At 34.4% G+C, this 16,277-nt stretch overlaps 1 protein-coding gene across 1 annotated transcript; it reads right to left on the bottom strand.

Annotated features, from left to right (window-relative positions):
* Positions 1 to 2,476: 2,476 nt before the first annotated feature.
* LOC123541413 (uncharacterized) lies at positions 2,477 to 15,932 on the bottom strand. The gene is made up of 11 exons (XM_053526899.1): positions 15,812 to 15,932; positions 15,500 to 15,536; positions 11,193 to 12,289; positions 10,588 to 10,729; positions 9,761 to 9,926; positions 8,053 to 8,216; positions 7,601 to 7,685; positions 6,411 to 6,528; positions 5,725 to 5,967; positions 3,705 to 3,865; positions 2,477 to 2,701 (listed from the first exon to the last, which is right to left on the bottom strand). Exons 1-11 carry the CDS (start codon positions 15,824 to 15,826, stop codon positions 2,527 to 2,529), a joined length of 2,403 nt encoding a protein of 800 aa, XP_053382874.1. The 5' UTR covers positions 15,827 to 15,932; the 3' UTR covers positions 2,477 to 2,526.
* Between the last annotated feature and the right edge of the window lie 345 nt (positions 15,933 to 16,277).

The following is a 16,277-nucleotide window of genomic DNA, read 5'->3' as shown; positions in this document are numbered from 1 at the left end:
GAAATTAACAAATAACTGGCTCAACTGAGACACCATACTTTAAAGTACATTGAGTTTATTCAACACGAGGTTCGAAATGCACGGAAGTCTCGTGATAGTACATGCCTTTAATTTCACATGGTTGAAGTGTAATCAAATAGTTAAAATTGCTTCGTTTTATTTCTCATGGAAAAGATCGGACGGTTTTTTAATATTGGAATAATTATAGAACATGTATGCATTAAAAGTTGAAATTTGATTGTTTTCTACAGGACGTAAAACTGAAACAAGTAAGCACTTTTACTTTTTCAGCAATTTCCCTCAGGTGAACTTGGCATTGTTTACAAAGAGAAATCAGTTTTGTGTTATTTTGGAATGCGTTGTTCGGCTGAAACGTATAGTTCCCAGAAAAGTTCTAAAAGGGTTTCTTTTTGGGATTTTTGTATTTATATATTCAACACAATGTGCAATATTTCCAGTTTTTGAAAATGATTGAAATTGAACTTTATTTTAGAAAAAGTTCCGATCTTTCAATAATATTTTGCCAGCGGATTCTTACAAATTTTAAGTAAAACGGCTTCCTTGCCCAAGAGAGGTGTGTAAAGCGTAAAACTATCATTACACAGTGCGTTTATTCTTTAAATGTAAAGGATCGGTAACAGATTAAGGAGATTGGACAGTGCAAAACTATACTAAATGGATATCTTTAACCATGAATAAGGACACATATATTTCAGTAAGGAAATCTGAGGTAAAAGAACAATCATATTTAATTCCTTGAAATAAACATGCGGCGAAATATTTTAGAAAAACTGTGCATGTGCTTTGCGCATTAGAATGTTTAACGACATTTTCTCGAAACAGTAACGCTCGTATGCACTATTTTGGCATTTCTTTTGATTTGAAAATAAATATTTTATAGCACTTAGGTTGCGTACGATACCAAAATTTTGCATAAAAAATTTACACCCATTTTCATCCAAAGCATTGTGGAGATAGGGTTCAGCCTAGCTTTCATGCTCGCAAGTTTACCAACAGATATATCATTTCAACTTTTATCATATATGTTTTTGTGTCCTTGCATTTCGAAAGGTGTTACGAGGATTCTGATTTTTCACATGAATTTCTAATTTCAATTTGCGGAAGTACCTTAAGGCAACACAAACAACGAATGCAAGTAGTATTATAAAACATGGGAAATGCAAGAATCAAAAGCTAATAGGTGAAAAACACACCAAAGAAGAGTTTATATTGGCAGATTTACATAGTTTTAGCTTCATCTGTGAAATAAGTTTTATTTAAATGTTTATTATTTCTAACTACGTAGATATTGAAAGTTTTTTTATTGACATTTTTACACTTTGATAGATTTAACAGCTTTATTATATATAAATTCATACTATTTTTTTTGCCAACACACTTGCTTCTTATAAAGTTTGAAGTCAGTTTGGTTTTAAGCGCATTTCATGGATTTTCCATAAGTATAAATATTGTTTATACCCATCTATATGCACAAAAAACAGCATTCATTTCTGAATTAATTTGTAACATATAATTTAAAATGCGAACATCTATACTAGTTCCCTTGATTCATGTTATCCAGAGAAGTACAGCTACCATTATAGATTCTCAGTGTTCCTGTTTTATTATAAATTCTGATTCACAATATAATGGCACACATTCCGATTCTTTGGAGTAGGATTAGAGTCATACAGACAATAATTAGATCATATGGTGACTTTTCAAGCATGCTTTGATGCTTACAAAAGATCCCAAAAGCACCTCCCGTCATGGCTTTAGGTAGTGCCAAGCACTTGGGTAAAATCAACCTCCTTCCAAACTTAATCGGAAAAGGACTAGTAAACGGAATACAACATATGACAGATAAGTGCGAATAAGTTTTAATAGACGTATTCATTTCGGTTCATACATATATTACCATAATTATAAACAAAAACGAGTATGAGATCAGCAAACACTGCTCATATTTGACACTTGTCAAGAGAACAACATCATTTGATTGATTTGTATGCTTACCAATGCTTTTATTAGTTCAGAAGCGATTATTTATTCAACCTTCATTGACGCAGTGCGAACACTCTTTATGATGTGTCTTGTGTAAATTTCTTATAAACAAGAAGTTAGTGAATCAAGAGTAGTCTTTATCCGTGTCATTCAAGGTATTTGCAACTAATCCAACAGACATTTGCACCCCTTCCTTCTGTCCATTAATCTGTTTATTTAATTAAATGCTCTTGTTCAAATATCATGATTGCAATAAAACATCTTATTTATAATGCTTTTGTATTCCATTATAGTTTTAAAAGAGTTTGAAGTTGCTCATGTTGCTTGCTTGAAGAAATATGTCCACGCTAACTGCGTCAAACGTATAATTAATGTTTTAAGAGAAACTAATAAGCTATATCACGGTGATTGCGCAATTCGAACTTGAGACGATGAAACATGTGCATGCAAAATACCAAATGAAAATGTCAACTCTTTTTTTCATTTAATAAAGCTTTTTTTTAATTGCATTTCATAGCAATATTATATGCAGTGCTGGTCGCATTGTTGCAAAGACGAAGCGTCTGACATGTCACAGATTACTGCATCGCATTTCACTGACAGATTCTTGCTAGTGGTCACCTCAAACACTTTGAACACAAACTTAGTCTCGTGGTCGGTTTGTGATAAGATATGTGTATTGGTGTCAACTTCGCACCTACAATGTACAAAGTTGTAAAATAATAAAATTGTTACGACACGGCAGAAATGTCACATATCTGTATTCTTGGTAGAGGTACAATGTAAATTCACATAAGCTGATAATGGATTAAGCGATATAAGAAACATATTTATCAAAGGGCTTAATAAAATATGTTCATTCCTGGTAAATGCATTTGGCAAAATTTGACATTACCAGGTGGACTATATATCTTAACATTTATTTTGAATATCTGTGAACAAGAGTGGCAGACTGTCACAAAATACGCCCGTCATCGAACTTGGCCTAATTCAAGGGACATAATCCAAGAGTGCATGGGGCGAATTGGCTGGTTATCGAACTTGGCCGTGATATTATGCCCACAAACATTGTCAGCAAGTTTGATGAAGATCGGATGAAAACTGTTTGACTTAGATAGCAGACAAGGCTAAATTTACAGATTTCGAGTAATTCAAGGGTCATAATCCGAAAGTGCATGTGGCGATTTGGCTGGTTATCGAACTTGGCCGAGATATTATGCCCACAAAAATTATCTACAACTTTGTGGAAGATCGGATGAAAACTTTTTGACTTAGGGGGCGGACAAGACTAAATTCGCAGTTTTTCGAGTAATTCAAGGGCGTTAATCCAAGAGTGCCTGGGGCGATTTTGCTGACTGTCGAACTTGGCCGAGATATTATGCTTACAAACATTGTCACCAACTTTGATGAAGTTCGGATGAAAACGGTTTGCCTTAGAGGGCGGACAGGGCTAAATTTGCAGATTTCGTGTAATTGAAGGCCATAACTCAAGAGTACCTGAGGCGATTTTGCTGGTTGATAAAGTTGGCCGAGATATTATGCACACAAATATTGTCACTAAGTTTGGTGAAAGTCGGATGAAGACTGTTTGACTTAGAGAGCGGACATGCTTTTGGACGCCGACCGCCACGGGTTTCACCTAATACGCCCCGCTCCTTCAGAGACGGGCGTATAAAAAGTATAGCTTAATATTCGCAAACCCATTTTTGATCAAGTAATATCTTCCACTGTCTGCTCCGTTTGGTGTTGTTGTGTAACATGTATGTAGCCTCATTTTTATTGTCCAGTCCGTGTTTTGAACAAACGATTTGACAAAAACGTTAGTGCCGATTGGTACATTGATTGGACTACCGGAAATTGTCTGAAAAGGGTCATTCATTGACAATTAGTATTTCTACATATTTTCTTTATGATGTATGCCGTATGGGTGGACACTTATTGCACATATCTAACCAAGACATGGAAGTTGTTATAACTGATTACAATGTAACTGTGTAGCAAAATAGCAAGTCAGTTTCCCTACATGGTTTTCTCAAGACTTATTGATACACGCTTAGAAGGTGGTAGAAACTGTTCAAATATGGAACAAATGTAATAATTTGAAAATAGTTCTGCTCCTGCCATTAATTTTAATAGATAATTCAAAATGCAATATTTTACTTGAATGTTGAACAAAGAGCAACAGGTGTCTGAATAACATATTATGACGTTAGGATACAGAACTAGATGTAGCAAATATAGAAGAATTGAAACAAATAAAAGCGTTTGTAAAGAATAGTGTAAGTCTTCAAGACGTATTAGCATTTATGTAAACTTTCAAGCTGTGCGTTTATAAATATGACATTTTACTGGATTAATGTTTACCTAGCTCTGTTCAGCATAATGTTTATTCGTCGCTATTCAGATTGCTTTTTTGTGTTGTTTTATTTCTGATACAAAGGTTGAAATGTATAGGTGGATTTTATGTGATTTGGACTTATATAAGAAGAATTTAGCCATTATTAGTAAAACATCTATAATAGCATTTGTTTTTACATTGCTTACTATAAAAAAAAAACTATTATGCTATTATAATTGAATTGCATGTTTATACTACTGTTTCTTAAGAAGCGTGTGCATCTTGCCAGACTGGTTGACTACTAAAAACGCCATACAGACAAAAATTCATAATTCCACATTGATGTAGTTCTGTACGTTTGATAAACCGAAAGTAATGGCGTGATGTCATCTATCCGGATAACGTAGAATAAAGCCTGGATTTGGCGTAGGGAAATGAACATCATTTTATAAATTAATGGCAACGTTACGTTACCATCTTTTAAAGGTTAAAATATGATATTAAAACATCTGACGCGCTAAGTATTTTCCAAATAATGTCTTAAAATCTGCTTGAAATATGAGAATCATTCTGAAGAGTTTAATCAAATTCTACATTGTAGAAGCAATTTTTATCCGAACGTGTAGAACTATCTCAAGTAGGAAGTAATTTATGAAGCGGATAGTTTATAGGAATGTATGTTTGAACTATCCTACTTTTGTGTCGGTAGTATATTGAAATAGGATTATGAAGACACACGACTATTCTTCGGACTCATCCAATTTATTCCACATATTTTCAGAGTTGTTTATTTCTTGTTCATGGGAATATAGCAACATATTTGGTTTGTATAACTTAATGACCAGCTGAATATTGATATTGTATCTTTGGGCAATTTCAGTTCTGTTTGCCTGTAATTTTGCTTCCATTGTATAGGGGATGATCGGTATGGTATGAGAGACAGCGCGTCGATCTAAGGATCGCGGGGTCGTGAGTCCCATCCTCGGGCGGGCCGTTGCGATTTGAGAACAGGTTTGCACTGGAATCAAAGAACACTGGTTAGGGTAACAGCCCTCCGTTACATAACTGAAATACTGTTGAAAAGCGGCGTTGAACCAAAAACAAACAAACAATACTTTGTATTTTCCTTATCATAAACGTCTTTAATATAATTTATGCCCTTAAAAATGTACACTTACTTGTCATGTGCTGTAGTAAATTGCTTAATCATTGACCTTTATATGTGATTTTTTAAAAAAAAGTTTTATTTTTCATCTGCACTAATATATTTCATTAGTTTTCAATCTAGCACAGATAAATGTGTTCTTTCTAAAATGAAATTTAAAAAATCAGGTTTTTTGATAAGACGTAATAAATTATCTTAACAAAACATAGATATCAACCTGCATAAAGTTTGGATCCGAGAAAAACTTTGTGCTGATCTGATATTGGCTGCTTGAATTTAATACTGTCACCACGTTGTCAGTTTTCTGATTGTAAGTGACGTTACTATGCACTGATTGGTCTCTTGGAACATGGCAGTGTAGATCAACTGTCCAATTAAAACTTCTTATGATAAACGTATAGTGCGGATCGTGGTAAGCGTACACAAGTTGGCTGTTAAACACAAGCTCTTGCTCCGTCGTCTTCCAATTATGCAAGCAAGCAGATTACATTACATTTAAATTGAATGATAAAACACTAACACAAGCTGAGAGTTAAAAAGTTTGCAATGATGTAAAACCAAACTAGCCCCTTAGATAGGTAAGGGACTCCATCTTGTAGATTTTGCAGAAAGTATCGCCCTACTTTTCATGTTTCTATTTCCGTTGACATTATGTGACCAATATGATTTTAAAATAGAAAGATATATGTAACTTCATCAATTAATATTATTATACAAATGTATAGTTTAATCAATATTGCCTTTGTATTATAATTTTTAAGTGCAAATAGAGATTAATACGTTTTCAGGATCATATACCTTATCTAATATATGATTCGGGTTGTTTTTTAACGTCCATATTATCAGAAGTTCTTAAATTTTTACAACACTGCAAATGTTAAAAGATAGAATATAAATACTCACTGTTTTTGTTGTAAGGCAACTGTGTATGTCGTGATAAAAAACAAGCTGATGTCCAGTTTCAATTCCCGTACAGGTGTTCTCACCAAGATAAATATCAGAAGCAATAGACCCTGGAAATCTTAAAAAGGGAAATCATTCCCAGTTCATTGAAAACAACTTTGTGTTTCTAAACTAATCGGCACAAACACATTTCATTTGAGTAAGGTATTAGACCCGTAATAGAGAACCTTCTTTTCGAAGAGTATTCAATTCAATTCCTACAATAAACCTACTTTGACTGCAATTTTCAGGGGTGCGTAGGTTCAAGTCCCGCTGGGACCAATTTTTCCCCCTATTTTTCTTTTTTTTTCTAGAACGTTTTTACTTCTTTTAAGAATTATTATTGATTTATTGTACAAAAATGGCAATTTTTCATTTGATAAGCGATTTCTTGCTGTTCAAAGTGAATTTACCTCTGAAACAGAAGGGGTAGAGTTAGACATCTTTAAAAATACTGAGTTACATGCGGTAAAAGTTCTCTATTTTGCCTTCACTCTTTAGATTACATATTGTGGAAGAAATGTAGGTTGGTTTAACTTCTGCCCCAAGGTTATTTTTAAAGGAAGTGAGCAAAATTCAAAACAGAACCGCAGGATTCGACCTCAGTCTTTTAATGTTTGAGTTAGAATTCTGTCTCATTAAATCCGTTTACTTCAGACACCCTAGAAAAAATTATATTTACAGTTTTATTTTATGTTTTATAATAATTTACCAATAGGCTGATGTTTCTTTTATCAGAATTAATGATGTAATGAATTCTCTGCAAATGTTTTGGACAGTGGCCATCACTTTGTTTGTTTCTACTTGAGCTTAAGGAAATACCATAAATTATACAAAATTTTTCAAAAACGGCACGGTAAAAGTTGTTAAAAAATTGCAACTCAGTGCGAAACACGGTCAACTTTAAGAAGATACCAAACAAATGCCATTTGTAAAACATTACTATTAGGGGTCTTATACCTTAACAGCAGTTAATGGCGTTCTCACAACTAACACGATCGTTATCTGGGGTAATACATGTAATTTGTTTGTAAGTGTAGTAATGCTGTCATCAAAACAAGGAAACACTTCTAAAATTGAGAACTGTTTCCAATCTCTCGCTGTTTATTTCTAAGACTTAAAAGTACTGTTAATAATACTAGCATATATACCTGTACTTAAGCTTGTCCATATCGACTGTTACATTCCAGGTTGTTGGTGAGCACGTCGTTTGTATAATCTCTTTCAGTGATGGTGCTGAAGATAATGTTATTGGCGTAATCAAAATGGTTAAACCAGTATAGAAACATATAAAAGAATAATAATTTAGATATGAGAATTTGATTCAGCCAGTAAGAACATGAAATAAAAATGAAAAGCCGAAAACAATCGTAATGAAATTACGATTTATTTTTTTTGGGGCTTTTCATTGTTACTTAGTGTTCCCGAACGTTACATTGCTCCAGCAAATAAGATACTATCCTCACTTCGAACGTCTTATCCCAAGTTTAGTCTCTAACTTGAATATATAAAATATGTTCCATATCATATTACAGAATTTGTAACAGAAACGATTATTAAATAGCTATGAATATTTTTACCAATATAAAATTGATATTTATACCACAATTTATTTCAACAACGTCTGAGGTGGGACAGGTACTCATATCAGATGACGAAATTTTGCATCTCGAGAGCGATTCTTCCACACCAGTGCACAACATATTGTGTAAGCCTGTAAATGATGACGAATGTCCTTGGTATGATACCGTTGTCACTGGCTGCTTACTAAAACAGGTAACATAAAGTTACTGTATTAGATAACTTGAATGTGTGCATTATTTAAGAAATAAGCCCGAGTGAAATTATTTGAACGACGTATTACCACCCGAGTGTATAAATAGTCTTAAAGCACGCTTGTGCTGTAAATTATTTCGATTCTAACATGTCATTAATCTCAAACACTATATAAAATATATTAGCGCTCTTTCTTGGTCGCAACAAAAACTTTGATGTCACCGCACGTAAACATGACGTAATTCTAGCGTAAGAGTGTTTTAACAGAGACAAGCCTATTAGAATAATATATACACCGAAATATGCAGACAAATATTCTTGAGATACCGCATCTGTTAAGAGACCACTTACATTAGGATACCAATGTTTCATTTCCTTTTTGTGTCGTTGTATGTTTCAGATTGTCTTGAATTAAAACACCATTTATATTAACAAAATATTTTTTCACATTCACTCAGGTCGTCTTTTGATAGTGATTTTAGCTTACTTTGATGCATACTCGAACTACGGACTACAGACTTACAGACTGTATATTATGTTTAATCAAACATATCTTGCATCCTATTCTAATACCATAATACAATTGTTTTGCAATTTCTATGTAAAATATCATAATGAGAAAAGTACCATGTCAAGTTATAACATTTATTTATTTCCGTTTCACTGTATATCAGATTATTACCAATATAATTTGTCAAATCAGCATTTTAATATCTTTCTTTTTACTTTTTTCTTTAATGCATCTATTCAAACTTTCGGACTGGTCGTATGTATAAACAAGAAGCCAGGGGACCTGTATCGTGAACTTGTTTTTTTTTTTTTTATTTTTTTTAGGGCTGCAACTTGCTATTACGTTTGCTGTCTGTTTCATGATGGTCTAGCTAGTATTCGTGCACAGTTAAAAAGACAGTAAAATCTACGCTTATGATCCAGGATTTGAATCAATGACCGGTAAGGATTCAGACACTTCCCCAGAACTACTGCGCCTAATGTGGTTCACTTTTTTTCGATCACACGAATTCTATGCGCAGTGGATCGCTACAACTTATGTTACAAGTTATTCCTTAACTTAATATCTGGTATCAAAAGATGAATTTAACATGTATTGAAACATTTAAGGTTCACGGTAAAGCCGCCATTTTATTGCCCGTGCAATGGTTTGATGTCACTTTGCAACGCGTAACAAGACGGTATGATACGAAGCCAAATATTTGCTACCCTACAAGCAAGAAAACGATATGATGCGAGACATTTTGCAGTAAAAACAATATCGCATGTCATACTATACATTCTTATTAATTTAAAATCATACAAATTCAACATTATTATGTACTGAGTTCATTTCCTTTTCCAATGATATATATGACGGCTGCATTAGGAAAATTTAATTTAAAAGTAATACAGTTCACCTAGGTAGCCTTTGAGGTCACGTCATACAGTCTGGTTATAAACTTTTTTTACGTAACCTGTTCAAGCTCTACCCCAAGTGCCAATTTATAATATATATAGAATGGTAATACAGGTATAATACATACGGTAATCCATACTTGTCATAGCCAAGGGTTTTACAGATTACTTTAGCTGCATTGCTATCCAGGCGGCCGCTGCAAACCGGCGTCCACATACCACTGACAAGCATTTCAACGATACCGGATTTCGAACTTGTATTATTGACAATCCTAACGTCTTTTATATATGTACCTGTTGGAAAACGTGAGCAAATTTATGTGACCAGGACATTACATCTATATGGCTAATTTTATATTACTTAATGCGCTACCTTCTTTAAACAATGATAGTAAGCAGTAGCAGTTGCAGTAGCAGTAGCTGTAAAATTAACAGTAGTAGTAGCAGTAGCACTAGTAGCAGTAGCAGCAACAGCAGCAGCAGCAGCAGTAGTAGTAGTATGAGGAGGACTAGCAGTAGCTGCAGCAGCAGCAGAAGTAGTAGTAGGTTCAACAAATTATAGTTGCGGTAGCATTTGCAACAGCATTAACAGAAGCAGTAGCAGTAGCAGAATGCTTGCAAACTCTGTTTAACTGAATCTGTTCATGAGAGGAACTGAAATGTGCAACACCTCTCACGCCCACTAGCAGCGGCTTAAGTGCAACTCTATTACACATTTATTGAATGGACCAAACGGACCAGAAAATGTATCTACTCTTAAGGAATGTCGACCATGCGAAAGATCATATAACAATAACCGATTTTTTTTTAAGCGAGGTCACAGTCTGAATTATTAATTTAGTTAAAACACATTTTTAATAAAGGTTAGTATGTCTTTAAATTAAATGATTTTCTTTTTCATTTTTTTTTATGTTTCAAGAATAAAAAGAAAACGTTTTAATAAGTAATAGCTGACCATTCATATTCCAACAAAGAGGAAGGCCGTACGAATCTGTGTGTTTATAACCATACAGTATCATGCCAAAGGCTACTCCGGGTTCAACATGTGTCAGGTGGTGAGAACCTTTGCTGATTTCAAATCTCAGTACGCTGTAACTCTGTAATTTATTAATAGTGCTCATGTCCCAGAAGATTTACACATGCTTCGCAATGCGAATTAAAACATTTGAAAACTCAATCCAATTTACGGTCTTTTAGTTATGTCTGTTATCATTGCTCGCGATAAGAATCTAAATATGGCACGAAACATAAATAATCAAAGACATAAAAAATGAAGAAGCACTAAATTTACAACTACTTGGAGCATGCTTGAAGTGAAAAGCACAATACGTCATAGAAAACGTGGAAACTCTATATGTCGCCCGCCAATACAAAACTGAAATGTTACAAGCTAGGTTTGGCTGAGCCTGTTCATCGACGGTGGTAAACGAACGAATAGGTAAACTACATAATCTTTATCTTTGCATATGAGCAAATGTACGTTTCTGCTCCTTAATATACTTGATTTCATTATGAATTTTGTTTGCAAGACCTATGTGTCACTTTAATTGTAAGACTTACATGTGTTTGTCCTTCAGCTGTAAAATTGGTTTGTTTTTCGTCTAATCTGCTTAATATATTGCCATCGAGACGGAGGCCATCGACTTTACTTGTCAAAATTGTGATAGATCCATGATGGCTGTCAAAATGTGTAGGTGTCTTGAAAAAATAGTCATCGACAAAATGATCTATAGATGGAATCGTAACCATAAATGGATCTCCAATGCCGTTATCGATTGTATGTCTCTCATTATACTGGACTACAAGAACTGGATGCGTCGCCTCTACCACAGAAATATAATCCTGTTCTATCGAAAACTCGTAAAACTGGCCTCGATTAAGTGTTGCTCGTACAAAACCTCCTATTGAAACTCTGTTTGCATTTTCGGAGGTTATTATCCGAATACGAAAGTGCCTTTTCGTTCTGAAAGAAGCGACTATATACTTTGTTTTCCATGCGTTAACTGGGGGCATTTGCTCTACAAGATAGTCACATGTATCCTGACCTTTGGGTATCTGAGCACATTGATTTCCGGAAGTGACTGCAATTGGCCGATCGCTGCTAATAAACGTTCCTGTTACATCAGCTGTGCTATGTTTTATCTGGAATGCATCTAATCTATCCATTGTAAGACTAAACGTGTGTCCATCGGAATAGGTGTTACGGTTAACCGTGACAGAACTATGAGGCTGAAGCCGTAACGTAATGTTAATATGTGTGTTATCAAATGCTGAAGCGACAGCAAACTCGCTAGCTGTGTTGGGAGCATATGAACTAACGTAGTATCCTGTTGAAATATCATTATATGGGAGGACAAGGAAACCGTCTGAATAGACTTCTTCGTGATTGACGACATATATATTTATAGGCTTGTCGCTACGAATGTGAATTCCTTTCCTCTCCTTAACCGCCGTTGTAGAAAGAGCTGCTCGGGCATGTAGAGGTACAATTGTTGTGCCTCGTTGTATCGTTCTGTTTGTACGTATTGATATTGAAGGAGCTTCGATGAAAATGTTAGTTGTTTCAGATGCCGATATGTACATGTGTAAATAGTATTCATTGCTGCCTTGACTATACGGTTGGGGGATAGCGAATACGAATTGTCTTCCGCCAGACCCTGTAAAACGTTTCATTTAGAAATTCCTTGATGAAATTATATTATATTCAATAGGAACACTTTTATCCAAAACAGATCACATCTTAACAAATCTTATACCTTATAAGATCATTTAGAAAAACAATGTTTTACAAAAAGGACGGCGTCAGCTTTGATATTGTCAATTAACCCTACCTGGATTATCCATATATCAAAGCTAAACATTAGAGGAACAAAAATCTATCTTATATAGTTTAGATGATGGTATTACGTGAAACTATTTCTTGTTTAATTGTGATATGTGATATGCCGAAATATCTTGTTTTCACTGTAAAGTTTTCAATTCCTGTTTTATTCATTGTGACATAGTTTTAAAAGGCTTAGGCTTAGGACGTTTTGTCCTCTTGTGTAGGCTTTGTGTGTGTGTGCGTGTATGTGTGTGTGTTCCTTTGTTTGTTCGTTTTGTCCTCATGTGTTGGCTTTGTGTGTGCGCCCGTGTATGTGTGTGTGTGTTTGTGGTGTGCACGTCTGCGTGCTGTAGGTTTCGTTTTGGGGAGGCTGCGATTTTGGTACGTGGCATTCCCTGTTTGATATTTGTCTTTGTTTTTACTAAATTTATAATTTTTGCAATGGAAGTGATTGAATGAAAATATCGTTATTATGGTTTCTTAAATATATTAACCGCGTTGTTATTCAATTTTACATGTTTGTGTTTTTGGTTTATTTGTTTTTGTTGCGGTGATGAGTTTTTGCCGCCAAATTCTGCGATTATGTTATGGCTGATCCGGAAACCACTTGTCACATAGTTGGGTTTTAAGGGAAAAAAATAGTTTCAAATTTTGAAATAACAAGTTAAATATTTAAAGTCAATACTGGAATGTAAAATAACACGATGTGGCTTAATAATCTTTTTACATAAAGACAATACACGTGAATACTAGTATATATTATATAATGGAATTTAGAATACTTTTATTGCCAAAACAGCAAAATCCTTAAAACGCGTGTAATTACATGTTTGTAGATTTTTAACAAGTTGAAACCTATCTATTTCTTGTTTTAATATGAGACATTTACACTTATTTGTTTTTGGTTGGGTTTAACGTCGCACCGACACAATTTTAGGTCATATGGCGACTTTCCAGGTTTGGTTGTGGAGGAAGACCCCAGGTGCCCCTACGTGCATTATTTCATCACGAACGGGCGCCTGGGTAGAACCACCGACCTTCCGTAAGCCAGCTGGATGGCTTCTCACATGAAGAATTCAACGCCCCGAGTGAGGCTCGAACCCACATTGATTAGGGGCAAGTGATTTGAAGTCAGCGACCTTAACCACTCGGCAAAAAAAAATATATAACTAATATTGCTATATCATCTAGTAAAATAAGGATACCAATACGCTGCCTGGGCAGTCCAAGTGCGCAGTAATGTACCTTATGCAATACATGAAGTTAAATTCTTGAATGTAAAATATGAAACTTACTATGGTAAAATCATGCAATGAAACATGACAAAAAAATGACTAGCAAAGAATAAATGTATCAGAATAAAATCGTACGGGAACCTTACAAATGATTAAAACAATTAATAAGTCAAATAAAACTAATCAGGTGTATTACTTTGACTTCTGTTGCATCCCTAATAGTTTGTGGCAAGCTGTTCCACAGGTTAATACCATTATATGCAGAATAATTTTTACCCAAACCTTATTACCATGTGAATAAGAATAATCCATATTGCCAAAAGCAGACTTAACTTTAACAAGTGGGGTTCTTATGTACAGCACTAACTGGAATAAACTGCTCTCTTATATAAGAAGGGGCAATGTTTGAGTGTGACATAGAGCTATTTGATTGGCCCTACTTGCCACAGGTAACCAGTTAATGCGTACAAAGTGTTCTTTATCAAATGTGTCCTGGGGTTTAAATTTAATGTAATCGTATAAATTTGTTCTTGGTTACCCATAACATCTGTTTTAAATCTCGAGTTAAACTATGGAACAAAGCAGAAGACGCATAATGGTATTGTATGAAGTCTCTATGAGGAGTTTCTTTCTACATTGAGTGAGAAACTGACTTTTCCTGTACGAAGATTTTTAACCTGGTATTTGATTTTCTTATTATAGACCTTACCATATATTTAAAACAAAGACTTCGATCAAGAGTTGAAAAAAAGATATTAGACTGAAGTTTTGAATTCAGTGCTATGATAATTGCATTTGATGTAGAGCTGGGACTCGGGCCATAACTTTTATTCAGGCCCAAACAGGATGGATTCTGTTTTACCAAGGTGCAAAGAATGTTTGTTAGCAATACGCCATTCGCTTAAAGTATTGAAGTCCTCACTCAAGAGATAGTATATGTCTTTCTTTTATTTGGTACTGACTACAAGGGGCGTAATATTGGAGTTTGAGGAACGCTACAAGAAATATTTGCTTTTGTAGACAATGTACCAATGTACCTGATATAACAATTAACTGACATCTGTAAGAGAGGTAAGACGAAAACCAGGCATCAAGCTTTTAATTTCATTATGAGAATTGAATTGCTGTCCGTAACAAAGAACGTTTGTAGGTCAAGTGGGATTATACCAACAAGGTGATATTCCTCCAACTTGTCAAAAATACCCTCTCTAGAATTTTATACAATACTCAAAATCGAGACAGGACGATATTCCCAACATCCGTCTCGTCGTTCTTTTTTAATTGTGTAACTACCCGTGCACGCTTCAAGTCATCTGGAATCACCCCTTGTATTACGGACATGTTAAGAATATATGAGAGAGGAAGCAGGGTCTTTGACAAAACGTTAAGGGGTCCCTTCTAATCCTTTAGCATTAGGTAGTTTACTAACAAGCCTATTTTCAACTGTAGTATAAAAATGATGCTCTTTTTTCACTGTGTAAATTAAGCGGTGTGATGTTTTGCATATTGCTGTGGGAATAGCACATTTTTTTTGTAAAACTCGGTAAAAAGAGCTCAAAAGGCTAATTTGCATCTTTGTAGAATCCCCTTTTTATATAAAAAATGATTAGTTTTAACGTTTATATTAAACATATTGTATAGCAAAAGACTGCTTTAATAGAATTTGGCAGTAAGAGTTGGGATATATATTCTACGAAAACAGTATGTTTCGTAACGTATAATTTTTTGTCGTGTTAAAATCAATAACATTTCAAACTCGCTTCTGTACTATATTATGAAGAATAATATCATGGAAACAAAGTACATACATGCTTCCGCTGCTACAACCAGCCAAATGAATACCAACTGAAATAACACATAATAACATGATAACAACGTAAAATTATTTCATTTTAATTTAGTTTGGTTCTTCTGTTCATTATATAAAAGTCAAAATAATAAATGATATAAACATAATACAAGCACCTCATCGATACCAATACACTGCATCAAACGAGCTTTCTAAAACAATGATAATGTCACATATTGCAACCTAATGAAGAAGTAACTTTGAATTATTAATACAAAATTTTCTACTGTTTTAAAAAGAGCTATACGTTATCTATCTAACTAAAACTTACATAGTGAGATATCATACTGCATCTGTGCGCACACTTTCGTCTTCCACGGTGTTCTATAAATGTCAAAACGTTGTATTTCAAGCCACAAGTTTTGTAATTTATCAGTTCTCATGTAAGACTCTCGGTATATAGGAAGTTTTATCTTATCTTTGTGTAATTTGAAGAGACAAGTTCATAAGTCTTTGCAAGAACACAGGGCACTGTTCACATGCACAAAATTTGCGCAGCACGCAACATAAAATATGTCGTCATTTGAAGCAATATTAGCCCCGCGCAATACATGCATAGGGAGTATTTTTGCACAAGGTAGGAAATGATGCAAATCACACAATGTAACTTTGCCCACGACATATTTTATCGTCTTGTGAACCAGCAATAACGATTCGCCAATTTCATTAAAATAAAAGAAAATGGAATTTATTACAAAAAAATGATTTTGTTTCAATTTCCTATACTGAAAAAATAT

Source organism: Mercenaria mercenaria, chromosome 16, assembly GCF_021730395.1.
Source record: "Mercenaria mercenaria strain notata chromosome 16, MADL_Memer_1, whole genome shotgun sequence".
Lineage (NCBI taxonomy): Eukaryota > Metazoa > Mollusca > Bivalvia > Venerida > Veneridae > Mercenaria > Mercenaria mercenaria.
The sequence above is the reverse complement of the archived record's forward strand: the minus strand, read 5'-3'. Positions and strand labels throughout refer to the sequence as shown.